Source organism: Mobula hypostoma, chromosome 29 (assembly GCF_963921235.1).
Source record: "Mobula hypostoma chromosome 29, sMobHyp1.1, whole genome shotgun sequence".
In the NCBI taxonomy this organism is placed as follows: domain Eukaryota; kingdom Metazoa; phylum Chordata; class Chondrichthyes; order Myliobatiformes; family Myliobatidae; genus Mobula; species Mobula hypostoma.
This window is the reverse complement of record NC_086125.1, coordinates 8736339-8764040: the sequence shown is the minus strand read 5'-3', so window position 1 is coordinate 8764040 and position 27702 is coordinate 8736339. Positions and strand designations below refer to the sequence as shown.

The 27702-nt window shown below is 41.9% G+C and overlaps 2 protein-coding genes across 9 annotated transcripts in view; both read left to right on the top strand.

Moving 5' to 3' along the window:
• The window catches only part of LOC134339246 (transportin-2), a 49249-nt gene extending 39738 nt beyond the window's left edge, over positions 1-9511 (top strand). For all 3 annotated transcript variants that reach the window (XM_063035597.1, XM_063035596.1, XM_063035595.1), the window contains exons 14-24: positions 455-541; positions 2177-2284; positions 2811-2969; positions 3799-3886; positions 4492-4590; positions 4896-4991; positions 5332-5407; positions 5632-5731; positions 6378-6452; positions 7816-7945; positions 8776-9511. In XM_063035597.1, the coding sequence (XP_062891667.1) occupies positions 455-541; positions 2177-2284; positions 2811-2969; positions 3799-3886; positions 4492-4590; positions 4896-4991; positions 5332-5407; positions 5632-5731; positions 6378-6452; positions 7816-7923 (996 nt within the window). In that variant the 3' untranslated portion in view covers positions 7924-7945; positions 8776-9511. The remainder of the gene's footprint in view (positions 1-454; positions 542-2176; positions 2285-2810; positions 2970-3798; positions 3887-4491; positions 4591-4895; positions 4992-5331; positions 5408-5631; positions 5732-6377; positions 6453-7815; positions 7946-8775) is intronic.
• A 14804-nt stretch (positions 9512-24315) lies between these two features.
• The window catches only part of fbxw9 (F-box and WD repeat domain containing 9), a 38718-nt gene continuing 35331 nt past the window's right edge, over positions 24316-27702 (top strand). For 2 of the 6 annotated variants that reach the window (XR_010016372.1, XM_063035652.1), the window contains exon 1: positions 24704-24870. The gene's annotated coding sequence lies outside the window, so the exon portion shown is untranslated. Of the gene's footprint in view, positions 24624-24654; positions 24674-24703; positions 24871-24938; positions 26426-27702 lie in introns of those variants that run through there. The other 4 variants (XM_063035654.1, XM_063035656.1, XM_063035653.1 and 1 more) reach the window with 4 other exon arrangements.

The window sequence follows — 27702 nt, the reverse complement described above, 5'->3', positions numbered from 1 at the left end:
AGGAAACTTAACTGTGTTCTCTATCCATAAAGTGGGAAATGTATCTGGCTAACTAGTGGATTATTTTTTATTGAACTAGTCAAGTCTCAATCAGCAAAGTGATGGAGAGTGCTGTTATTGGTAGCACTCGGTCTTTTTCTTGGTGTTTTGTCTTGAGCCTTCGTACTTTTTCTCTCCTACCAAAGCGCACTCAATTACTATATTTACTTACTTTGTACCTTAGATGCAGTTTTATTTGTGTGATGTATTGACAAACCGTTCTCAGCCTTCAGATTCATCTGCCCTTGTTAGGCTTCCCAAAGAGTAATGTACATAATAGTTTTCATATTAATAGGAAGTATATTGGAAATTATTCGGTAATTTTGTGTGGTTAGTCCCCTGTGTGTGGACAGTTTATGCTCCATAGAGCTTCATTTGTATAAGAGTAGATGTTTATAACAACTTGTGTCCACAGGAATACATCCAGAAGCTAATGCCTCCACTCATTCAGAAATGGAATGAACTCAAGGATGAAGATAAGGATCTCTTCCCTCTGTTGGAGGTGAGTGATCATTGGGTGGTATTTTCCCAGAGATGCCTATGCCTAGAGTCATATCATATAGATATGGGTGTCAATATTCCATACACTATCTCAGTACCCTAAAGTGACAGAATAGAATTGAAAATTTTTTTAGTGAAAGAAATGCCTGACTTTCATGCTTCCTCTGGCTCTCTCAAAGTTTTCCACGTATTTCTTTTGTTGATGATCCACAGCACTTAAAATAGTGCTTCGAATGCTTTATTGGTTTCTTGTCAAATATCCTAATCTTGTCCCCAGCTGCCTTTCATCTACATTGAGCTTAAATTGATTACAAATAAAAGAAAATCTGCAGATGCTGGAAATCCAAGCAACACACACAAAATGCTGGAGAAACTCAGCGGGCCAGGCAGCATCTATGGAAAAGAGTACAGTCGACATTTCAGTCCGAGGCCCTTCATCGGGACTGGAGGGGAAAAAAGAGGAGTCAGAGTAGGAAAGTGGAGCGGGGGGGAGGAAGAAATGCGGTGATAGATGAAACCGGGAGGTGGGAGGAGGGGTAGAATGAAGAGCTGGGAAGTTGACAGGTGAAAGATACAGAACTGAAGAAGCGATGGTTTGTGAGAGGACAGAAGAAAGGTGGTGGGGTGGAGCACCAGAGGGAGGTGATGGGCAGGTAAGGGTTGAGGTGAAAGAGGGGAATGGTGAAGGGGGAGGGGGAGGTGCTGCATTGCTAGATGTTCGAGAAATCTATGTTCATGCCTTAGTTTGGAGGCTATCCAGGCGGTATACAAGGTATTGGTCCAACAAACTGAGTGTGACCTTATTACGACACGACAGTAGAAGTGGCCTCACTCTGGTGCCTGCCTTTCTTCCATGGCCTTCTGTCATCTTCTCGTTTCCCCCTTCAGCCCTGTATCCCTTTCACCTACCAATGTCCCAGCTCTTTACTTCATCCCTCCTGCTTTCACCCATGACCTTGTGTTTCTTCCTCCTCTTCCCCCACTTTGACCCATCTTTTTTTTCTCTCCAGTCCTGACGAAGGGTCTTGGCCTGAAACGCCGACTGTGCTCTTTTCAAATTGATTACCTTCAGCTGCTGCATCACTGAATAGTTTTTACTGTCTCCTCTACTGATGTTACCTTTGACTTCCAGATATTGAAAATATTTTATTGCCTTATGAACCTTAAGCAAATGTATATTTATTATCTTTCTACAAGTATAACAAATGGTGGAAAATTGAGACACTATAGGAGCAGTAGTACAAGGAATGCAAAGCCCTGCGTGGGCTGGTTGGTTGAATGCCTATACTATGCTATTCTATATAGTTTCCATCTTGTCCTTTGCAAAGACATCCAAATGCTTTCTAAATTGTTAGGTAATACTCGTCACCAAAAATTCTAGGTTTTGCCTCAGGTTTTTGCTGATCTCTGGGCATGGAATTAAGATGTGTCAGAGTTCACTGCCTCGTGGAAGCTTGTGATGGAGTGTCTGCTGTGGGAATTTGGGTTCCATAATAAAATAATTGCGTTATTCAGACTGTTAAATAATCCACAATGATGGTTCCCTCCCTGTTACCTGTGTGGTTGCTCTGACATTTTCCATTGATCCTAATATTCCCATTTTTAGTTATATTCATTGATTCTTTTTCTTCCCCAGTGTCTTTCATCAGTGGCCACAGCTCTACAAAGTGGCTTCCTCCCTTACTGTGAGCCTGTTTATCAACGTTGTGTCACTCTTGTCCAGAAAACACTAGCCCAGGCAATGGTAAGATCCTTTTACTGGTGTTTAAATCCATAAAGAATACTATTGGTGACACTTACCTTTTTTTTTTTGCAGCATGGAATTTGGTCTTTTGTCTAAAGCTAGCTAAGCAGATTCATTCACTGCAGAGTATGTATCTGTAGAGTAGACCATAGTGTCACACAATGGAATATGCTGTGTATACGCCATGTGGTGTTGGGTGAATGGGTCAAAACATGCTTAAAGTTGCCTTCTCTGTAGGTTGTGATGAAGATGCTATTTAACCTATGTGAGATGCAAAAGACTAGGTAGGTGAAAGTAACATAGACTTTCAGCTTGGTTATGCTGATTGCAAGTAGTTAAATGTGGGATATGCCTTTGCTGTGATGAATAAAAATGCAGACATTTGAATACTGAAAAAAAAAATCTGTTGAATATTTTTATTCTGAGTGCGGCATGTACTATTTTTAATGTTCTCCATGTAAGAATAGGGCAGATTCCTTTCCATGTTGTGGACTAACACTACCCACTGTGCTATTCTTGTCCTCAGATGTACAATACTCAGCCGGATCAGTATGAGGCTCCAGACAAGGACTTCATGATTGTGGCACTGGATCTGCTCAGTGGCTTGGCAGAGGGTCTTGGGGGCAATGTAGAGCAGTTGGTTGCTCGGAGTAACATCATGACTCTTCTATTTCAGTGCATGCAGGCAAGTAAAGTGACGCACCAGTTCAGTATGGCACTAATTTTGCTCAGCTTTGAGATGGGTTCTGTTTTTTTTGCCATTGAGTAAAGGAAAAATAGCAGTTGTTCTGAACTAAATGACTTCTTACTTGAAGGTGAACCTGGTTGTTGTCTGCTGATTGATTCATTCTTCTAACCTTTGGTTCTTTTGGACCTCTTTTTTCGTTACGCCACTGGTGTTGAGGGCAGCAATGAAGGTCGTCCAACCCTGGTGGTGTGCATGGCTTCCTTTATTGTGTCAGTAGCTTCCGCTCTGTTTACTGTCATGCAGGTCCTGGGTGGAGACTCAGGAATATGCAGATCTAGAAGAAGTACAGCACACAGATGTACTGTTGCTGTTTCTGTAACAGTCTTGTTTTACCAGTCGGGGTGTTGACCCTGAGCTGAACCTCCAAACCTGGAGGACTGGTGGACCACACTTGGTCTGGCCTCTACCTTTCGATGTGTTTGGCAAAAGAAACCACTAACTTCAGCCAGCTTAGTTCTGTGGGTCATGAGGCAGGTACACCTTCAAACTATGACATGGTTGTGGTCCTCTTGAAGGTTTTGGACCCTTGGGTTTACATTACAGCCTGGGCAGTTTCTCAGAGAAAGTGCTGCTACTTGATTGCCTTTGTTGGTTTAACACCAAACTAGATAATGCAGGGTTGTTCTTGAATGTAAGAATGAAGAGTCTGTTGGCATCAGCATCAAGTACAGAAAATGAGCAGGATTGAGGAATAAGATCAATTCATGCAACATTCTGGGCCACGGATTTGGCAATGTCACTGACTTGTCTAGTCTCTTCCCTACAGGACACCATGCCAGAGGTCCGTCAGAGTTCATTTGCACTTTTAGGAGATCTCACCAAAGCCTGTTTCCAGCATGTTAAACCATGTATAGGTGAGTGTGTGGCTTAAAACCACAAGTCTGTATGTCTAGATGGCTGTTAGCAGTCTGACTGTTGATGTGGCAAAGGCAGTTGCAATTAAACAATGTTTAAGACACTTGAACAGTTACGTGGATAGGAAAGGTTCAGAGAGATACTGGGCTCGTTTCAATTAGCATCTTGGTCAGCATGGATGTGTTGGGCTAAAGATTCCTGTTTCCATGCTCTGACTCTGCATGAACTCTCAGGCACTAAACTTAAGTGTATTGTTCCACAGGCATTGACCTCACTGGGGTACAGAACTGCGGGCGTTACCTATATGACTTTGTAAGCTTCTGTGAAAATCCTATGTTCAGCTGTCATTTTCAGGAATGCTCCCAAATATTGCTGAGCTAATCGGTTTGCATAGTCTGACCTGATTCTGCTCTCAGATTATCTTATTTACCTCATATTCCAGACTCCTTTCCTTCCCTAGATGCTAAGTTGGTAGCTTGTACCGGCTTTGAAGATAGTTAGAATGGCTACCTTCTGTGTCTTGCATCTCTCCATTTAGTGTGGATGTAGCAGTGCATGAAGCATTTTACTGTTATGATTAATATTTTCCTTTTACTCTCTCCAGCTGAGTTCATGCCTATCTTGGGAACCAATCTGAACCCAGAGTTCATATCTGTGTGCAACAATGCCACCTGGGCAATTGGGGAGATCTGCATGCAGATGGGTAAGTTTGATGATTAACCAAGTATGATGCATCTTGGGTTGTGTTGTTTTTTTTTTGTGTTACCTTGGACCAAAGGGCACCCACAAAGATACCTAAAGGTACGGTGTGTAAAATGCCTTTGAAATGTTGCTTTATCTTCAAATGAAAAATCAGTTACAAGCTAAATGTTTCAAATTAAAGGAGATTAATTTTCAATTTTTTTGCCTGATTTTCATTTGGGAAAGCTTTTTTTACTATTTTATCTGCTGCTGACCATTTTTGAGCAATGTATTCTGTATATGAGCCTTGCTTTTTTTTTTGATTAGGTTCAGAGATGCAGCCTTATGTGTCACTAGTCCTGAATAACTTAGTGGAAATCATCAATAGACCAAACACTCCCAAAACTCTGCTTGAAAACACAGGTAAGAAATGGATCTCTATACCAATTATGTACTGACTACTCCGGGCTCAAATAGCTATGCTTTCCTAAAGCTGTCAAATTTATCTGCCTTTGTTTTCCTGTACCAATACCAACCTGGTTACAGGTGTGTTGAACCTATCCTGGGTGACCATTGTTAGATCCTTAAGCCAGGAGAGAGGGTGGTGGCTGACACCTGTCAACACTGCAGTGATGATTAGAAAATGCAGACATTTGAATCCTGAATTAAATGTTGAATTTTTCAATTCTGAGCATATTTGCTGTGAGAGAGATTTCAATTGACTGTGTTGATGTTTGTTGACTTTATATTTCTTTCTCCTCAGCCATAACCATTGGTCGCTTGGGTTATGTGTGTCCTCAGGAAGTAGCACCCATGCTGCAGCAATTCATTAGACCATGGTGAGTGTTCCATTAACAGCTTCTCAATCTACCCGCAAACACACCACCATCACTTTCCTCCCCAGCCCTCAAAGCCATCCAGCTGCGATCTCTGGTCCAGGGCTATTACTCTGATTTAAGATGACCTCACTTGGAAGTCATATACCTTGTCAGAGGTTGGGATCTTTATGCCAGAAATTTGTGTAATGCTGCTTTTAAACGTCAGTATGACTTGTCACTCACAGGTGCACGTCTTTGAGAAACATCCGTGACAATGAAGAGAAGGATTCTGCATTCCGAGGGATCTGTATGATGATTGGAGTGAATCCAGGGGGTGTAGTCCAGGTAAATATTCTTTCAGTAGTCTACCCTCTGGCTGAACCACTCTGACCTGAGTTGATGCTGAGGTGACTGATCATCTGTTAGCCCTGTACCCCTAGGTTAGAGGCACGCTGCTTTACCTGCTCCTTGCTGAACTCCTTTTCGTGGGTGAGATACTTGGGGGAAACAAATGATGGCACAGTAGTGTAGCGCTCAGCACAACACTTTACAGTACAGATGACCTGGCTTCAATTCCCACTGCTGCCACGTTCTCCCTGTGGCCACATGGATTTCCTACTAGTTCAAAGACTCACCAGTTGGGGGGTTAATCGGTTATTGTAAATTGTCCTGTGATTCGGCTCAAATTAAAAATCAAGGGATTGCTGGGTGGTGTTGTTTGATGGACCTATTCAGTGCTGTATCTCAAATAGATGATGCCCATTGTCATTCAGAGGATAACACCATGTGGAGAGGGAGTGTTATGTTGGTTGTATGGGATTTTCCTTGGATATTTTTGGTGGTGAAATGAGAATGTTCACCATTTTCTGTATTCCCTGTTTTGTGCTAATTTTAATCAGTGTTGACATGGGTGAGTCATACACAGTATGTTCGGTGTGTGGAGGAGATGCACTCGACAGCAGATGAAAACTGAGCAATTTGTTCCTTCTAGGATTTCATCTTTTTTTGTGATGCTGTTGCTTCATGGGTGAACCCAAAAGATGACCTGCGCGAGATGTTTTATAAGGTAAGTGCTTGTACTGTTGATTTTACCTGGAGATCGCTGGCTGTTTGGCCACTGCACTCGCTCCCCTCGTGAGCGATTGGATTCTCCTTTTGCTATCAGCAGTTTGTACAGCAAAATGGAGAGTAGATATTATTTCAAAAGTAGTTAGGATTTTCAAAACAAATGAGTAGTGATCACCCTTTGGTTATCTTATTGTAAATAGATCTAAAAGATCTTCAAAGTCAAAGAAAATTTATTATCAAGGTATGTATTTGTCACTAAATATACCTTGAGATTTATTTTCTTGCAGGCATATACAGAGAAAGTACGATAGAATTTATGAAAACTATGAATAAACAAAGACTGAACAACCAATGTGCAAAAGACAAATTGTGCAAGTAATTTAAAAAAAAACAAATAATGCTGAGAACATAATCCTTGAAAGTGAGTCTATAGGCTGGAGACACTTGTCTAATCAATTGGAGAGAATTCAACTTCTGTCACATTAACAACTAGATATTGTGGAGGTTCCTGGGCCATCTGGTGTCTCAAATAGTGATTCTTCATGTGTATGTGTACAAGTTGCTGGTATTTCTCAATGCCACTGTTGTATTGTCAGAATGTTTACCCAGTATTGAATGAACTGTAATGTCCCCTGATGAAATATTGTGAAGTCACAAGCTATTGAACTGTTTCAGCAACAAATAGCCAATTGATCTAACCATTCATAGCCTATGAGTTGGGGATACACCTCCAAAGCACAAAATGCTGGAGGAACTCTGTGTCAAGCAGCATCTATGGAGGCAAATGCAGTTGATATTTTGTACCAAGTCTTTCTTGGCCTGAAACATCAACTGTTTATTTACCTCCATAGATGCTGCCACTGACTTCCTCCAACATGTTGTGTGCTTAAGATTTCTAACATCTGCAGAATCTCTTGGGTCTGAGGTGTGCTTACAACTTTTTTTGTCAGCTCTGAGTGTGTAACCATAAATCAGCTTTTTGTTTGTTGAAGCCCTACTCTCATTGTATCTTGTACTTTTACATTCATGTCTCCTCCTCAGACTTGCCCACTGTTTCTTTTAAGATGATTTTAAAGCCCCTTCCTTTCATCAAGCATTTAGTTTGGTGTCCTAACATTTTTACAGATTCTCTGGGGAGTGCACTTGGCTTGTTTTACAATGTTTGCAGAGCTGTGTCCATTCATTGTGGTCAGGTTTAGGAATATGAAGAACAGCATATTGCTGCCCTCTGAGTGTAGTAGATATTCTGGATCTGATCTGGAACTTTGTGGTGTATGTGTGGTCTTAACTGCTGCTAGAAGATAAGACTTGCTTAATGCTAAGTACTTTGGAATGTTATTGTATATGTCTCTGCCTTGCAGATACTGCATGGGTTCAAGGAGCAGGTTGGTGAGCAGAACTGGCAACAATTTTCTGAACAGTTCCCACCACTTCTGAAGGAGCGGCTGTCTGCATTCTATGGCGTATAGCTGAAGTTAAGGGACATGTCAGGTAAGTGTCCTGTGCCTGAGACTAATGGGGTACAAGGACAGTGTCCAGGAGGGACAAGATCTGGTATTTCTTCAGTTCATATCTCCTTGGCTGCCTAAGTGAGGTTTGGAGTGTTGACAGCTCTCCACCTCTGTTTATTGGCTTTAGAACGGGAAGTCTTCCTCTTAGAAGGAATATCTGAAGTAGCATGACTTGCGGGGCGGCATGGTAGCATAGTGGTTAGCACTATGCGACCCAAGTTCAGTTCCCACTGCTGCCAGTAAGGAGTTTGTACATTCTCCCTGTGACCGGGCGCTCCGGTTTCCTCCCACGGTCTGAAAGGTGTACCAGTTGGTGGGTTAGTTGGTCATTGTAAATTGTCCTGTGATTAGGCTGGGGTGAAATCAGGGTTGCTGTGTGACGTGGCTCAAAGGGCTGGAAAGGCCTATTTCACCTATTATGCTGAAGCTTGGCAGTATCTGTGGGAAGAGAAACAGCTTGCATTTCAGATGTGAAGAGTCTTCAACCTGAAAAGTTGTTTCTGTTACTCAGCAAGTCGAGCCACATCTGGAGTACTTCCAGCATTTTCTATTTTGGCTTCCTGGCATCTGCAGTTATTTTTTGATTTTTTTTTTTCAGTGGTTGGGCTTGACAGCAATCCCAGTATCTGGTGCAAAAACTGTCTGGGCAATTCCTTTAGTAGTCTAGGTTTAAGATGTCTTCTGTAGGTGGAGAGGCAAGGCGGGTGGTTATATGATTTTAATGCAGAGTTTAAACCGGATAAGAATGAATCTTTTATTTCTGTAATGCATTGGATATATACTAAAGTCTCTTTCTCTTTCTTTTGTCAGGTTTCTGTTGCTGGGAGGGCTACTGGGAAATCATCCACATCTAGGAGTTGCAATGCCCTGTCAACGGGGGGTTAGGGTGGAGCTGGTGGGACTAAAATAAACACCCCCTTTCTCCGGAAATATCGGGGGAAAAGAGCCTCTAAAGCAGAGCAAACAGGATTAATTAGGCTGAAAGATCTTGCACGCCTTCTCTCTAATGAGGCAATTGCCACTACACACGGGATAATCCAAAGATTCCTGAGAGTCAAATCTCTCGGTTGGACAACTCGGGAGGGGGCAAAACGTGTTGGGGAAATTTAGGGGAAAAAATTAAAATCTAGGCAAGCTTAGGGAAGAATTCTAAAAGGTTAATGAAATTGGCTAGGTTTAAACAGCCTTGTCCATCTAAATTTGGGTAACATCAAGTCTGATGCTTGTGCCGTGGTTTAAGAGTAGAAGTTTTTAAAAGTTAGTTTTTTTTTAACACATTAAAGCTAGAAAGCATACCAAGCTTTGTACTGTTGCATAGATCCCCAGCAGTCATCTAAAGAGTCACTGTTTCAAGCTAGACTGCATGGTGGTGAGCTGTAATACTCTAGTGATCTCTGAACAGAATGTAATGAACCATAACACGTGTCTCTATATAGATCAAGGCTTCACTATCATTTCCGATGGTTTGTAACGGATTGGTCCAATACAGTAGCGCTCAGCTTTCTGCTTCCCTCGAGCCCAACAGTGGGCAGAAGAGATCGTCGGTGGGAAGGGGAGGGTTGTGGGTGGGGGGCGGGGGGGGAGGGGGGAGACGAGGAGCTGAAGTCTGTACCTTGATCCTGTAATGAAGCATGTCTGTACTGTCGGGCTCTGGCAATGCCCTGTTAAATGATGAACTGTTTGAGTTGTTCCTAATTATCTTTTGTGATAATGTGCTGCTGCGCTCTTTTTAAAAATGTGTAAATTGAAAAGGCAAGTGTTCAAAAAGAGAAACTTTTTTTTAACAAAATACCCTTGGTAGGTCCTGTGATTTATTTAAATTTTCTTTAGTTGATTCTATCTTCCTGAACTGCAGTTTGACATGGGTGTGCTTATGGTAGAGACTGGTGGGGTTTGAACAGATGAGGGACTAACTGATCAAGCTGCTGCATTGAGAGTGGCAAAGGGAAGTACCATGAGTCTCACAAGATGGTGGGAATTGGATAAGTTGCATCCTAGATGGTTTCATGGTTACTTTGCCATAATTTGGTCAGTGTTGTGACTGTGATTTTGTGCTTGCAGTGTGGGGTCCTTGAAATTAGAACTCTTTGCCATTAGGGAAATGGGTAATGGTGGCTTCATGCTAGGAGTTCTCAGTTTTGCTTTTAAGGTCAGTGGTTCTAAATTTGATCACTGTGGCAACCTCCTATAGATCCTACACACTTGAAGACCTGACTTGGCATTGTAGGACTGAACCCTGTGACAAAGCATCTCAGTGAGTAGCTCATGAAACGGCTTCACTCCAAGTCCTGCATAGCTGATGTAGTATTTTGTGGAGATAAGTGTCATGATTAATATTTTTGTAAATGGCCTATATCCTCTTATGAGTGTTCAGTTCAATTACGCCCAAGGACTTGAATGCCTTTGCCTCGTGTATGTGAGCATTGAGCTTTATGTCTATCAAACCTGAATCCAGCCTGCCGTGGACTCTGATCTCTGAAGCAAAGTGTCGCCATTTTGGTGTGGACCATATAGATTACTAGTATCACAACAGTTTCCCACCAAAAATAGTGCTGTATAACTGGCTTACAGTGACATGGATACAACTTCCCACGTTTATTGGTGCACTTTGGCAGTGTTGATCAGTGTGAACTATTCATACCCATTATTCTTATTCTAGGGAAGCAGTGTTCTTAACCATTTTTTACTGTCCTGTTTTCTCTTGGCAAGTTTGTTCCTGTGAAGAGTCTTTTTAAAATGTTTTCCAGCTGTTAAGTGAAGTTCTAGGGTCACAAGGATTACAGTTGGTCAAACTTGCCCAGAGTCTGTGCGTCTGTTGCATTAGTTAGGCAGGATTCTATTCACTGCATTCCTCCCGTTTGTCTTTAAGCTTAAAAGTGAAAGATTTTTGTCTGTCCAATTTAATGTGAGAATACTGGTCTGCAATTGAGTTTGATTTTACTGGGGAATGTGGAATGTCTGGCTCTGAGCTGTCCTGTGGGCTGTGTAGGCGCTGGTCACTCATGCATGTTGCCAGGCAAGTAGATTGCTTAAACCCTTAATGAGTAACCAGACTTGGTGTTAGCTGGTGTTCCACTTGGTGGTAGGGGGTGATAGTTGAGCAGGAATTTTGGACCAGACCCAGTAACTTCATTTTTGGCCACCCACCCTTAATGTTGGGATTTCATTCCCAGTTTCTTGCCTTCAAGTTTGTCTTGTGTTTGATTTTCTACAAACATTCCCAGAAATCCTCCCACAGTCCAAAAATTGGCTAGTAGGTTAATTGGCCCGTGTAAATTGTCCTGTAATTAGGATGGGGTTAAGTCAGTGGGTGCAGTTCATCGGGCTGGAAGGGCTTATTCTGTAGTATCTTAAATAACCCTCTCTCCCCCTGTCCAAAGTGAGATATTCTTATACGTTTCTGATTTCTGCAGTTTGAAGTGGCACTAGGCAGTTAGTGCTGTCTGTCTGCTGCCATAGATCCTGATAGCAGATCTTTAGACACATTGCCACTGGAGTGGTAGGGTACAAACCTGCCAGGAATTGACTTTTTTTTTTGGGGGGGTGCAGTGGATGGGTATGGAATTCCCTTTGGACAAAAAATGGGACTAAGAGCCTAGGGCTCCTCTGTGAAGCAAGTCCAAATATTAACTTTACCAGCAATCACCAAGACTAGGGTCAAGTTGTATTTTGTATGGCTTGCAATGGGTGCTGAAGAAAGCTGTGCTTGGAGTACCTGCCGATAGATTGTGTTCATTGTCTGTTTTAATTTATTAAGTTTGTGTTTAGCTGTGGCCCTCTACAGTACCAGTAAGTAGGCGAGAGTGATCTCTGAAGGTGAGTGAAACTGTTAAAGGGTTTGTGGTGCTCCTCTGCCATGACATCCAGAAGCAAACAGTTGACTTTATCTGGCTGTATCTCAGACTGTCTGAGCACTTGTGGACTGGATGTTGCATGCTCAATGTGATGCATACTTTCCGTATCCTTAAGTGTTATTCATAGATGTAAACAGCAGTGTATCTTTGTCATGCTGATGTAATCAAGATGTAACTTGGGTATATTGTTTGAAGATCTAAACTGGGAAGGTGGTGATTTCAGGGAGTTGGGTGGGTTAGGGGGAAAGGTAAATGGGGAGGGGGGAAGAAAGGGTAATTTGGGATGTTAGTGACAGAGCATCGAACAGATATCAAGCTGCTTTGTTTTAACTGTGTGACCAAGAGTTTTTGGTATATTTTTTGCCTCTTCACTCACTACCATTTCCGTGAGTGAAGTTACACCAAAAAAGTCAAAAGCCCTCACCAGGCCTTGTTGGCTGAAAGGTGTTCTTCCATTGTTTGGTGTTCCGGCAATCAATTGGAATTAGGCAGAGGTGAGATTTCCCCGTGATGGTCTGCAGAGCAGTCATTATCCCTGGGTGTAGAAGAGGAAATCAAGGTGGGAGCTCGCCTGGAAACAGCAAGCATTTTTACAGGGGTGTCTGATATGTATTGCATAACTAAATTGTATTAATAAATTATGATTAAAGGGAGGGGTGGGAACCCCTTAGGAAACCTTTGTAGGGATTTGAATTCTACGTCTCCTTTCCTCTGGCTGAGAGTCGAGCAACTGCATTTGCTGTGGTCTGCTTCCTGGCTATGCTGGGTACTGGTCTAACCAACATGACTGCGATGAAGACTGAATTGGAATTTCGCTGCTCCCTGGTTCCACTGCTGCTTGCAGATGGTGGACCCTGTGCACGGACTTTGAGTGGGCAGAGGATTGGCACATTTTCTCACATTGGGATGGACTCTTATACCTGTCTTGTGGTGCGGACCACTAGTAAGGAAGTGAGTTGTGTCAGTGTACTGTGTACTGTGTTAACATTATCACTGATACTAATCTCAATGGCCTGTAAAAAGATGGTTTAGCTTGATTCTTTTGTCAAAAGTTATCAATTATACAACAAACTATAATGGTTGACTGTTCTAACAGTCCTATTTCAGAATATTTTTATGGAATTTGGGTTTACAGAAAAGATTGAGAATAAAAACACTGTAAGCTGTGAAATCTGGTTCAGGCAAAGAAAGTATCTGAGAAAAGTCTCCCTGCTAGATTTTGCCAAGTCCTGCTGCCTGCTTTTGCCAACAACTATTTGTACTCAATTAGAAAATCTCAGTGCCTGCTTCTGAAATGCTGCTGTTGTGGTAATACATTCTTCTGAGAAAACCCAAACAGGAGACCATTTATAAAATGACCTTCATTCACAAAAGCTGTGCAGTCTCCAGTTCTGAGATGTGGTAACTGGGTGCATTATAACATGGGAAGGCAGTCTGTGGCAGCTGGGTGCATTATAATGTGAGAATGCAGGCTGTTTGGCAAGTCTGAGCAGTGAGTGAGCCAGATCAAGTCTGGCTAAATTGAAATAAGTATCCTTTGATCTGCATGAAGGCAAGCTCTTGCAGGTGTGCTGCTCTGTCAAAAAGTTTGTTATCACACTAGGTGCTCAGAAGGGATGAATTGACTGTTTCTCAGATACTCTTATTGCTGAACCTATGACTAAAACTGACCCCTCCCTAAACTCCTGTACAAGTGTTATGCTGTTGTCCCCTTTTAACTTTGAGTTGTATATTTGTAAATGTGCGGTGTGTTTCCTGTGAATTGATCAGTGTAATGCCGGCCGTTTGCACCTTTGCTCAACTGAGATTTTTCTCATTTTTATATAAATTTGTTTTTTTATTTTTTTCCTTTATGGACTAAAATCGGTTTCTTGTGACTCTAGTTTGTGCAGTCCTGTTTTTTTATTATGATTTCACGATGAATTGGGTCTCATCTTTCAAAGCCCAGCTTTAGTGACATTGATCAACAGTGGTCTGGAGCTTTCACCTGCACCACATTGAGAAAGAAAGGCTCCATGAAAAAGATGTGTCATCTTTGGCTGCCGGAGGGAATTTAGGAAGGTTATAAACAACAAAAAGTGGGCACTGCTGCAGAGGTTAATAGTAGGTGAGATTAGGAAACTATTCTAAACCAACAAACATTGACATGAAGAGAATGGAAGTAAACTAGCAAATGATATAAAAACAAAGCTTTATAAGCTTATGTACACTAAAATAAATGCTACTGACAGATTAATAATGGGCAGATTGTACCAGTTTGAATTCTTCATCACAGAAGACAACATCTTGATAAAGATGATGACAGGGCTATATAGAAACAAGCAAAAACAATTTCTAACACTAGACAGACTACTGATTTAAAGGATGATGTACATTGGACCTGATGGCCTGCATCGAAGAAAGTTTAGTGGTTGCTGACCATGAATATAACAAAACACTCTATTCTGGAGATGTCCAAGTGGATTAGAAAGCTGTAGATGGAATATCTAGACTGATTAGCCTATCATCTATGACTGGGAAGTACTGCAGTTCATTACGTAAGGCTAAGACATTTCAAAATAAAGCAGAAGCAACTTGGTTAACATGAAGGAAATGTATTTGACAGATTTGCTAGAATCTGGGTTAACAGTTTGTAAAGAGGCCACCAAAAAGCCTGCAAGGAGATGCAGACAGGCTGTGGCAAAAAATTGACAGTGGAATGTAATATGGGAAAACATTAATTTATCCTTTAAACACAAATTGAGCTTTGAGTATATAATGTAGTACAAAATCATCTTGCCAACTGGTACACTAAACAAAGTTGTAAATGGGTATGACAGAAACTAATGTTGGCCTTAAAGGATATGGAGAATGAAAGATTTTGGTGCCACTACAGGATTCTGGTGAGGCCATGTTTGGAATATGGAATTCCATTTTTAGGAATTAACAACTTGGCATTGGAGGCTATGTAGTGATGTTGTTTTGAGTTGGAGGGGCAAACAAGAAAGATCAAACATATTCAGCCCATGCTCTTTAGTGTAGAAGACTGAGGGGTGTTCATATTGAAACAAAATTCTGAGGAGAATTGATTTTCTTAGGTGGGCTTATTTCCTACAAGGGGACCTAGTTTTAGAATAAGAGGTTGCTAATTAAAAGTGAAGATGAGGAATTTGAGAGTCAAGAAATGTCACCATTCTGTCCCCAGTATCATTGAATATATTCAAATCTGAGACTGATGTTCATTTGAACTATAGGGTAACTGAGGGGAATGGTACGGAGGCCAAATCATGACCTTTTTAAATGGTATATTTAAATTTAATGTCTTAAAAATCACTAGTTACTCTACTAATGGGAATAGTTCATCTCAGTCTAGCATCAAATCTCTTGACATCTGCTCCAAGAAGAACAGCCACCTTGCTGATTCTCAAACTTAATTCACTGGGAGCTACTTTAGTAAATTGTTTCTGTGTACCTCTCGTGCTTCATCCTAAAGTGTGCTAATCACAATTGGAGAGTTGGCAAACTGCCTTTTCGAAGTCTAAAAATATTCCTAGCTTCTGTTATGTAGCCCAGAATCCAATGTTATCTTGTCAGTAATTAGCATCCTAGTTGTCTGCATGACAGGTGAGTCAGGGCAGTATGATATGGAGATCAAGGTCTTATCCATGCAGCAAGCTTCCCTTCCATACAATACTGTTTGCCAGTCAGCATAGAACTCAACTTGGGGCTGCTTTAGGGACTCCAGGTCTGGATTTTTCCTTAGCGTTTACTCCCAACGCCTTCCCCATCAGTGAGTATACTGCAAAGCAGCAGAGTTTTGAAATCACTTTTCCTTCTAGGTGAGCTATCCACCATTACAGACAAGCCCCATCTTCCCAAAGCAACTGGTTGTATGGTGCCAGTAACTCACCTTTACCCCTTGTCAGAAATGGTTTCACTAGGCTTAGTAGCTAAGCCAAGCGTAAAGGACAGAAGCCGGACTTGGTTGTCAGAGGCTATTTGAGATGCATGCCTTGGGAGCATTTGATAGGTAGTGGCAGTTTATCCCCACTACTGCCCCTGGCTCTGATGACCTTAACCTGTCAACAGTATACATTTATATCCCAACTCTTAAATAAAAGTATTGCAGAAGATGAGTCAAATTTCTTGCTCTCACTGAGCATCCTGGTAAACCATCCCCATCCTTCATAACACCAAGTGTCATCTAACTAGTTTTATAGAGCTGCAATATTACTTCATGACTTGAACTCAAACTTCTGACTAGTGAAGGCCAACACACCATAATCCTTGACCACCCTATCAATTTGTGAGGCAACTTTGAGGGATCTGTGAATATGGACACCAAAATCCCTCCATTCCTCCATACTGCTAAGGATTCTGCCTTCAAGCCAACCTTACAATGTGTAATTTGTATTTCTCAGCCCAACTGTGCATGCTATCAATGACCTATTGAATCCACAACAACCTTCTACAATAGACACACCACCTCCAACCTTTGTGTCATCAGCAAACTTGCTAACCTACCCTTACAATTCCTTGTCCAAGTTATTTATAACAATCGGAGCAGGAGTCCTGGAACAGATCCTTGCAGACCACTGATAATCCAAGACCTTCCCCCCAAATCATGCCCCTTTATATTCAAGCGTTAGATCTGGGTACTACTCAGTTTAAAAAAAAAACATGCATGCTTGGGTTGAGTAGAAAATTTCCAAAGATTTGCCATCAAGTGTGGTGAGGATACTTTGAGGTCATCATAGCTGTGGAATCCCCATTCAGGAATTACTGGTTTGGTTTTAATATAATCGCACCTTCTAGAGAATGCAGTTCTAATCTACTTACCTCCTATTACCACACTCATCTCTCTTCTCTCCAGTCCCAATCCAGTGAATATCTGTTGCACTTGCTTGACAAAGACTTCCTTAAATTGGGAAAAACAAAATTACAAACAAGTCTCACCAAAGTCTTGTGTAACACTTCAGTGCTCTCCTACTCCAATTCCTCTGTAATAAAGGCTAATGCCCTGGTGTCTCCATTCCTTATGATGTAATAGCAGCTATTCCGAGCCATGCTGTTTCCCACTTCCCCATAACTTATTTAACCTGCTCTTCATGTCCCCTATGATATTCTTGTGCCCACCTGCACTATGGATAATTTACAACAGAAGATTAACCTGCCAATTGACATCTTTGGGATGTGGGATGAAACAAGAGTACCTGTTAACATACCAAGAAATCACAGCGAGAACATACAAGGTTGGGGTTGAGGCCAGGCTGTTAGAATTGTGAAGCAGCTGCTATAACCTTCTCTCTCCAACCCGCCCCCCCCCCCCCCCAGATTGGTTAGGATTTGTATACAAGAGCATCCAGTTCCTGCCAAATAAACATCTGTCTTTCATCAGAAGAAATACTTAATAATTTTTCTATAATATCTTTGCATGGTTTTATCCTCCAGTCATTTGCTTCTTACTTTGACCTAGTAAGAGACCTCCCAGCTACTGCCTACAATCCAGGTCAAAGGCACCACTTTCTGTAAAGAGTTTGTATGTTCCCTATGACTGAGTTTCCTCCTACGTTCCAAAGAAGTAGGTTAATTGATCATCTGTTATTGGGCAATATAGGCACATTGTGCCAGAAGGGTATATTACTGTGCTGTATCTCTAAAGAAATTTTTAAAAATCCTATCTAACCTTGCATTAAGAAACTTGGATAAATTATACTTGGTCTCTGCAGTCTGCTATTTATATGAATAATTGATCCTTTGGCCCAGTATTTCATTATCCCACTATTGAAAGCTCACCAACTTGGAAAATATCCCAAAGCTCCCTAATGTAGGGACTCTAACTTTGTGTAATTAACTATGGCATATTAATGAATATTTTTGGTAATTTAAATATTCTAGACTGGCTTCTCCTTTATCTTCCTTAGTTATTAAATTCTATGAAATAACCATTTCCCCAACAGGTTTCTTAGCTTTCCTAACAGTTAACTGTATCATATTAACTCTGAAGTTAACCCGTTCCTAGTTTTCTTTGCATACTGATAGTTTTGTCTTGAAAGTATTTTTGCAGTGTTAGGTCATTTAGTCTGTTTGAAGATTCATGTCCTCCACAACATAGCATTTCATTTGTTATACGTGCTTTAAATTTATTCCATGTGCAATGGTAGAAAAAGTAATACACTATGCTGAATATAGTCTGCAAATGCTTCTAATGTTGTTTCCACCCTTTTACTCATGATCAATCTGTTCCACAGCTTTGCTTTCGTGAATTCTCCAACGCTTCTTCCTTCTTGCTCCACCCCACCATAGTGCAATTGATTATCTCTAACCTTTCACGCAGGTTATGGGTTTTGGCTTTTCCAAGCAGCTAATTCAAGTCGGTTGTGTTTCTTTTGTGGACACGTTGCTATAGAGTTAAGGCAGCCACTTTCTATTGGTGTTGTAGTCCACCCACTCCTTTCCTTGGTTCCTGCTAATTAAAGGAGGACTGTAAGTATGAATATTTCTCTGACTTAACACTGAAAAGACTTCTATTTGCCTTATTTACCTCTTTCTTATACTAGATGTCAGGTTTGTGACTCTGTGCTGCACTACATTGTTCCATCATAGAGTTGTAAAGTCCAGACCCTACTACTTTGAACCATAATCAATGCACACCACAGTGGCGTTGAAAGCCCTTCGCAGGTAATAACAAATAGGTTGTTTATAAAGTATTGTTTGCAGATTAATGAGGCAGCGCATGAAGCCACCAGCTTGTGCAAAGCGGCTGCTCCTGCACCCTTTCCTTTGATTGATCTGGAGTAAATTATTCAATGAAGATAATGCACAGTTCCATAAAAAGAGAAACAATGTTTGGTTAACACTTAAGACCAGTAAGAGATAAATAAAATACAATTAATATGTTGAAAGCAACAATACTTAAAGAGCCTTCAACCTGAGTAATACGTATATAGTACAGGTTAAGTACCCTTTATCTGAAATGCTTAGGGCTGGAAGTGTTTCGGCTTTCTGATTTTGGAACATATAATGAGATAGCTTGGGATCGCCATCATTTCCAACTCTGAATTTATCATTCTTTGTCTTATACTTGTTTATCACGCATGTGCTTAACAGTAAGTTATTGCATACTATTAATATAATAGAAATATAGAAAACCTGCAGCATAATACAGGTCCTTCTTCCCACAATGCTGCACCAAACATGTCTTTACTTCAGTAATTACCTAGGGTTACCCAGAGCCCTGTATTTTTCTAAGCTCTATGTACCTATCCAAGTCTCTTAAAAGACCCTGTCGTATCTGCCTCTACCACTGTCACTAGCAGCCCATTCCATGCACTCACCACTTCTTTTAAAAAAACAACTTACCAAGGGCCTTAAAACTGCCCTCTCATGCTAGCCATTTCAACCCTGAGAAAAAGCCTCTATCAATGCCTCTCATCATCTTGTACACCTCTAGCAGGTCACCTCTCATCCTCCATCGCTCCAAGGAGAAAAGGCCAAGTTCACTCAACCTATTCTCATAAGGCATGCTCGCCAATTTAGGCAACATCTTCGTAAATCTCCTCTGCACCCTTTCTATAGTTTCCACGTCCTTCCTGTAGTGAGGTGACCAGACCTGAGCGCAGCACTCCAAGTGGGGTCTGACCAGGGTCCTATACAGCTGAAACATTACCTCTCAGCTCTTGAACTCAATTACTCGGTTGATGAAGGCCAATACACTGTATGCCTTCTTAACCAGTCAACCTGCACAGCGGCTTTGAGTGTCCTATGGACACGGTCCCCAAGATACCTCTGCTCCTCCACACTGCCAAGAGTCTTACCATTAATACCATATTCTGCCATCATATTTGACCTACCAAAATGAACCACCTCACACTTACCTGGGTTGAACACCATCTGCCACTTCTCAGCCCAGTTTTGCATCCTATCGATGTCCTGCTGTAACCTCTGTCAGCCGTCTACACTATCCACAACACCCCCAACCTTTGTGTCATCAGCAAATTTACTAACCCATCCCTCCACTTCCTTGTCCAGGTCATTAATAAAAATCATGAAGAGAAGGGGTCCCAGAACAGACCTTCAGGCAGAATATGACCCATCTACAACCACTCTTTGCCTTCTGTGGGCAAGCCAATTCTGGATCCACAAAGCAAGGTCCCCTTGGATCCTCTGCCTCCTTACTTTCTCAGTAAGCCTTGCATGGTGTACCTTATCAAATGCCTTGCTGAAATCCATATACACTACATCTACTGCTCTATCTTCATCAGTGTGTTTAGTTACATCTTCAAAAAATTTAATCGGGCTGATAAGGCATGACCTGCCTTTGACAAAGCCATGCTGACTAATCCTAATCATATTATACTGCTCCAAATGTTCATAAATCCTGCCTCTCAAAATCTTCATCAACGTACCAACCACAGAAGTAAGACTCACTGGTCTATAATTTCCAGGGCTATCTCTACTCCCTTTTTTGAACAAGGGAATAACATTTGCAACCCTCTAATCCTCTGGTACTTCTACCATCCCTATTGCTGATGCAAAGATTATCACAAGAGGCTCAACAATCTCCTCCCTTGCTCCCCACCGTAGCCTGGGGTATATCTCATCTGGTCCCGGTGACTTATCCAACTTGATGCTTTCCAAATGCTCCAGGACATCCTCTTTCTTAATATCCACATGCTCAAGCTTTTCAGTCTGTTGTAAGTCATCCCTACAATCACCAAGATCCTTTTCCGTAGTGAATACTGAAGCAAAGCATTCATTAAGTACTTCTGTCTCCTCTGATTCCATACACTTTTCCACTGTCACACTTGATTGGTCCTATTCTCTCATGTCTTATCCTCTTGCTCTTCACATACTTGTAAAATGCCTTGGGAATTTCCTTAACTCTACTCGCCAAAGCCTTCTGGCTCTCCTAATTTCATTCTTAAGCTCCTTCCTGCTAGCCTTACAATTTTCTAGATCTCTGTCATTACTTAGTTTTTTTTTTGAACCTTTTGTAAGCTTTTCTTGACTAGATTTTCAACAGCCTTTGTACGCCATGGTTCCTGTACCCTACCATCCTTTCCTGTCTCGTTGGAACATACTTATGCAGAATGTCACGCAAATATCCCCTGAACAATTGTCACATTTCTTCCGTACGTTTCCCTGAGAACATCTGTTCCCAATTTATGCTTCCAAGTTCTTGCCTGATAGCTTCTTATTTCCCCTTACTCCAATTAAATGTTTCCCTAACTTGTCTGTTCCTATCCCTCTCCAATGTTATGGTAAAGGAGATAGAATTGTGATCACTATCTCCAAAATGCTCTCCCACTGAGAGACCTGACACCTGACCAGGTTCATTTCCTAATACTAGATCAAGTATAGCCTCTCCTCTTGTAGGCTTATCTACATATTGTGTGTGAAACTATAATGTGTGCAGGGTCCAGAGCAACACAACAGCATCGAGAGAATACCTGAATTAGTTGTTGAACAACGACAGGCTTTCAGTCTCCACCCACGGTGCTATGTTATGATTAAAAGGTTACAGTACACTCTGTTTCAGGGGTGGCCAACTTTTCACATTCCATGCGTCAATTTTTTCATGCATGAGTTCAGATGCGATTTTTTTCACATGCGAGTTTTATATTAACATTTTTACATTTTTGGGGGTACAAGAGCTGTATAGCACATCTGAACTCGTGAATGGAAAAAATTGACGCATGGAATGTAAAAGGTTGGCCACCCCTGCTCTACTTGTTTAATTTTACATGCATAAAAACCTAAAAAAAAAATCAGCATTATGGATTTGTTCTAGTTAGATTTTCATCAGCGACAATCTTTGCAAACGTATGAATTTATCTGTGGCATCATTATCAGCAGATGCTTTATCTTTTAAAATCTTATGGCAGTGCCTTTTAAGTTTCTGCAAACTGCCTGCTGAATATTCAGTTAACTTCAATTTTTGGTTCATTTTTCTGTTCATTGCGTATGTCATGTCTCAGATCTGTCTGTGGTGCACTGAGACCTGTGCATTGCCCGGGAACCTTCCCAGCATCTTGTGGATTTTCTTTTTAATGGATTTTGGAGGTTTTTGTGTTTTTGGAATTTCAGATGAGGGCTATATGATAGTCAGTTAAATTGAATACAAAGAAATTGTACATCAGTCTTTCCAGGTGAGGCAACACCTCATCTGTGAGTCTTTCAAGGTCATCTATTGTATTTGGTGCTCCCAGTGCAGCCTCTACATTGGTGAGACATGGTGTAGTTTGAGGAGCTGCTTTGTCAAGCAACTTCACTTCATCAGGTGTAAAAAGGTGGTATTTCCCAGTGGTCTGCCATTCTGACATGGCCTCCAGTGCTACAATGAGGCTGCACTCGAGTCAGAGGAGCAACACCTCATATTCGTCTGAGTTGTCTCTGACCTTAAGGCATGAACATGATTTTTTTAATAACTTCTGGCGATTCTGTTTCCATCCCCCCCCCCACTTTATCTCTTCCAAAGTATCAGCTGTTTATTTCCTCCATTGATGCTGCCTGAGTTCCTCCAGCATTTTGTTTCTGTTGCTGAAAATATTTCCAGTATATTTTATGTTCTGGACAGTCAGGGTGGTTGATCCAGTTGTCTAATCTTGAGGTTAGAATTGTTCCCATCTAGTGATACTTGCAGCAAGGGTAGACTTGGATGTCTTCCTCTCCATTCCTGCTTACTTTAACCATACAAACAAGTGGAAGCTGCTGAAACATGGAGCAAATGCTAACAATCTTAAAGTGGACACCAAAGTTTTCTTCAGATCTGTAAAGTGTACAAGAGAGGCAAGAGTGGATATCGGACCACTGGAAAACGATGTTGGAGAGGTAGTAATGGGGGACAATGAAATGGTAGATGAACTGAATAAGTATTTTGCATCAGTCTTCACTGTGGAAGACAAGCAGTATGGTGGAAGTGGAAATGTGTGAAGTTCTCATAATAACTAGAGAGAAAATTCTTGGGAAACTGAAAGGTCTGAAGCTAGGTAAGTCACCTGGACCAAATAATGTACACCAGGGAGGTGGCTGAAGAGATTGTGAGGCATTAGTCATGATCTTTCAAGAATCACTAGATTCTAGAATGGTTCTGGAAGATTGGAAAATTGAAAATGTCACTCCACTCTTCAAGAAGGGGGAGAGGCAGAAGAAAGGAAACTATAGGCCAATTAATCTGACCTCAGTGGTTGGGAAAATTATTAAGGATGAGGTCTCTGGGTGCTTGGAGGCACATGATAAAATAGACTACAGTCAGCATTGTTTCCTCAAGGGGAAAATCTTGCTTGATAAATCTTTTGGAATTCTTTGAAGAAATAACAAGCAGGATGGACAAAGGAGGATCAGTTGATGTTGTGTACTTGGATTTAAAGAAGGCCTTTGACAAGTTGCCACACATGAGGCTGCTTAACAAGCTACGATCCCATGGTATTACAGGAAAGATTCTAGCATGGATAAAAGTGGTTGATTGATAGGAGGCAAAGAGTGGGAATGAAAGGAGCCTTTGGCTGCCAGTGACTAGTGGTGTTCCACAAGGGTCTGTTGGGACTCATTCTTTTCATGTTATATGTCAATGATTTAGATGATGGAATTGATGGCTTTTTTTTTGCAAAGTTTGCAGACGGTATGACGATAGGTGGAGGGAAGTGGTTTTGAGGAGGTAGAGAGGTTACATAAGGACTTAGATATTTTAGGAGAATGGGCAAAAATATGGCAGATGGCATACAGTGGTAGGAAGTGTATGGTCATACACTTTTGTAGAAGAAATGAAAGGGTTGACTTTTTTAATGGAGAGAAGATACAAAAATACAGAGGTGCAGAGGGACTCAGGATTCCCTAAAGGTTAATTTGCGGGTTGAGTCTATGGTGAGGTAGGTAAATGCAATGTTAGCATTCATTTCAAGAGAACTAGAATATAAAAGCAAGGATGTAAGGTTGAGACTTCATAAAGCACTGGTGAAGCCTTACTTGGAGTATTGCGAGCAGGTTGGCCACTTAGAAAGGATGTGCTGAAACTGGAGAGGGTTCAAAGGAGATTATCAAAAATAATTCCAAGATTGAATGGCTTGTCATAGGAGCGTTTGATCGCTCGGCGCCTTTATTCATGAGAATTCAGAAGAATAAGGGGTGACTTATTGGAAGTCTGTCTAGAGTCTTTTAAGTGAATCTGTAGAATTCTTTGCCACAGGCAGCTGTGGAGGCCAAATCTTTATGTATACTTAAGGCAGAGTTTGATAGATTTTTGATCGGTTAGGGCATGAAGGGATACGGGGAGAAGGCTGAGAGAGAAAAATTGGATCAGTCATGTGGCGGCAAAGGGATTATTGATGTTTCAACTTGCTACACTGCTTTTGGAGTGAGAGCTCAGAAGGAAGAAAGCCAAGCTAGAGAGGTGTGTGAAATGGGCTGATGAAGTAGAGCGTGTTGAGGTGGGGGGATGATGGGCAAATTGAAACGTGGTGGTGGTTGGTGGAAATAGTTAGAAAACAGTGCTTGGGGGTATTTGATGCTGGGAATATATAGGCACGAAAGGTAGAAATTAATTATTTAAGCAAGAGCGTCTACAGTTCTACTATCTATAACGCGGTTCAGTGCATAAACTGACTGTGAGTTGTTAGGATATGTAAAAATTCTAAATGTGTTCATGTGATTTTTAAAAGATGATGATCCTGTTAAGGACAAATGGCAAAATTAGAAAGCCGCCGTACTCCGGGAGATGAGGAACGGAGCCACAGCAGCCTATCCGTAACCCCAGGCAACGCGCCGGCGCTCCTGGCCGAGGACTCCGAGCACAAGACGGGGGCGGTGCCTATGATGCGAAAAGCCGTAAGCCGCAGCAGGGCAGTGACGTCATAAAAAGCCGCCGAGGGAGAGCTGTATGTCACGTGGTATTTGTGACGCAGGCAACAGGCGCCGTAAGCAGGCGGAGCTGGGATGCAGCGGCTAAGCGGGAGCGAAGGCGGGTCAGGGAGGGTTTGCCGCCCGCCGGAGGTATCCGGACCCCCAGCTTCTCGGTTCAGGCCGCCGCCTCAGAAGGGTTCGGTTACGTGCCGGACGCGACCGGCTACTGGTGGTATGGGTCAAGGGTTAGTTTGAGGGGCGAGGTCAGTTGGAGGGAGGAAGGTTAGGGCCATGGGGAAAGGGCGGAGGGATGCAAGGGAGCAGGTTGACTTGGTACATAATAAGCCAGAGGAGATGGTTGGTGATGTCGGGGGTTTTCTTGCGTTATCCTGAGAATCCGGTTTATAGCCACTGATATATGTCATGAAATTTGTTATTTCCCAATTCCCTCCTTCGGAGGTTCGAATAACGATCTCCAGGAGCCGCAGAACTTAAGGAAATGGAAATTTAGCAGTTGGAAGTCTGAAATTTGGGAAATAATAGAACATTGTTTGAAACATACATAGAAAGAAAAACGAGGTTAATATTTCAGGTCTGAGGCCTTTCAACTGGAAGAGAAAGGTAACAAAACAAAGAAAGGTGGGGTAAGGGATTGGATTCTGTTCTGTATTCAAACTCCTGTGTAGGAGTACCAAACATAGCTGAGATGAGTCAGAGAGAGATGGCACGGAACCAGGCCCTTCAGGTCATTGTCCATGTTGATCAAGATGCCGACCTGAGCTTCTCCTGTTTGTCTGCATTTGGCCTATATCCCTTTAACTCTTTCTTTTGTACATTTCTTCTTAAAACTTGTTCCACATGCCCACCAACCTGTGTGGGGGGAAAAAATTGCCCCGAGGTTCCCTTTAAACCGCTCCCAGTTCAGTATACGTAAACTTATGTTCCCCAGTATTAGTTTCCCTGACCCTAGGAAAAGGACTGTAATTATGTTGATAATTTTGTATACCTCTGATCCCATTGTCCTAAGGAGCCGCTCCTTAAGATACCTTGAATTCTACATAAACTAGTATCCATGATGGAGCTGACTAATTTTACAAATTTCTGCAACTTACTTTAATCTTGTACACCACACACACACACACCCTAGATGGTGGTGCAGCAAGTCACTATATCTCCATGGTACATTTCTAGAAGTTTTTGAGTGCTTCAGTTGACAAACTAAATCTCTCCAACTCCTAATGAAATATGGCTGCTGTCTTGCCTTCTTTATAGCTGTATCAATGTGGTGTGTTCAGGTTAGGTCCTCAGAGATCTTGACACCCAGGAACCTGAAATTGCTCACTCTCCCCACTCTGATCCCTCTGAGGATTGGTTTGTGGGTTTTTTTAAAAAAAGAAAAGAAAATCCTTAGAAAGCAGTGAAATAGGATTGGAAGATGTAGAGACAAGAAACTGCAAGTGTAAAAAGACGCTGATGGGAGTTCACACAGGCCTCCGAACAGTAGGCAGGGTTTGGGGTATAAATTACAATGAGAGATTTAAAAAAAGGCCTAGAAAAAAAGCAATGCTACAGTGTCATAGGGGATTTAAATCTGCAAGTAGATTGAGGAAAATCAGATTGCTGCTGGATCCCTAGAGAAGTTGCACTCAGCAGCCACTTTATTGGGTACACCTGTACACCTACTCATTAATGCAAATATCTTATCAGCCAGTCACTGGGCAGAAACACAATGCCTGAAAGGGAATCCGTTGTTCAAAGCAAACATCAGAAGAGGGAAGAAGTGTGATGTAAGTGACTTTGACCGTAGAATGATTGGAGCCAGACGGGGTGGTTTGAGTATCTGAGAAACTGCTGATCTGTGATTTTTCACGCGTGCCTTTAGAATTTACAGAGAATGGTGCGATAAACAAAAAAAAAATCCACAGAGCTGAAGTTCTGCGGGTAAAAATGCCTTGTTAATGAGAGAGGTCAGAGGAGAATAGCCAGACTGGTTCAAGCTGACAGGAAAGTGACAGTAACTGAAATAATCACATGTTACAACAGTAGTGTGAAGAAGAGCGTCTCTGAATGCACAATGCATCACCCCTTGAAGTGGATTAACTACAGCAGTAGAAGATCACGAGCATACACTCAGTGGCCACTCTTATCAGTTTCAGGAAGCACCTAATAAAGTGGCCACTGAGTGTATTTTAGAGTGGTGTGGTCAAGTCCCCTAGGGAAGAGGCACTTCTGGGTTGGACGTTGTGTAGTGAAACAAATTTAATTAGCGAGTTTAAGGGAAAGGAACCCGAAGGAGGCAGCGATCATAATATAATGGAATTAATCCTGTAGTAGTTCATGAGGGAGATGCTAAAGTTTGGATAAATCAGTATTTCAGTTGAGTAAAGGCATGAGAGAGGAACTGGCCAAAATTCAATGGACGGGCAAGTAAGCTAGCCAATAACATAAAAGAAGATACCAAAAGGTTTTTTTCATAAGTGTAAAAAGGATGCAGGAGTGAACATGAACGGACTAGAAAGTGCCACTGGAGAGGTGGTAATGGGGAACAGAGAAGTGGCGGATGGACCAACTAAGTATTTGGCGCCAGTCTTCATTGTTGAAGGCAAAAGCAACAAGCCAAAAATTTGTGAGTGTTAGGGCAGAAGTGATTGCAGTAGCTGTTACTAAGGAGAAAATGCTTGGGAAGCGAAAAGGTCTGAAGGTAGATAAGTCACTTGGACCAGGTGAGCTACATCCCAGGGTTCTGAAAGAGATATTTGAAGAGACTGTAGAGGCATTAACAGTGATCACTTGACACAACACCACAGCCAGGCTCCTGACAGGTGCCCAGAAGAGAGACCATATTACTTCTATCCTGGCCTCTCTCCACTGGCTAGCAGTACGGTTTAGAATTGATGTGAAGGTTCTCCTGTTTGTTTTTAAAGCCCTAAATAGGCTGGCCCCCCTCCTATATCGCAGACCTTCTCACCCCTTATTCTATTTCCAGGTCCCTCAGGTCGGCTGACTTGGGGCTCCTGGCTGTCCTGCAATCTAAATTTAAGTTCGGGGGTGACCGCGCCTTTGC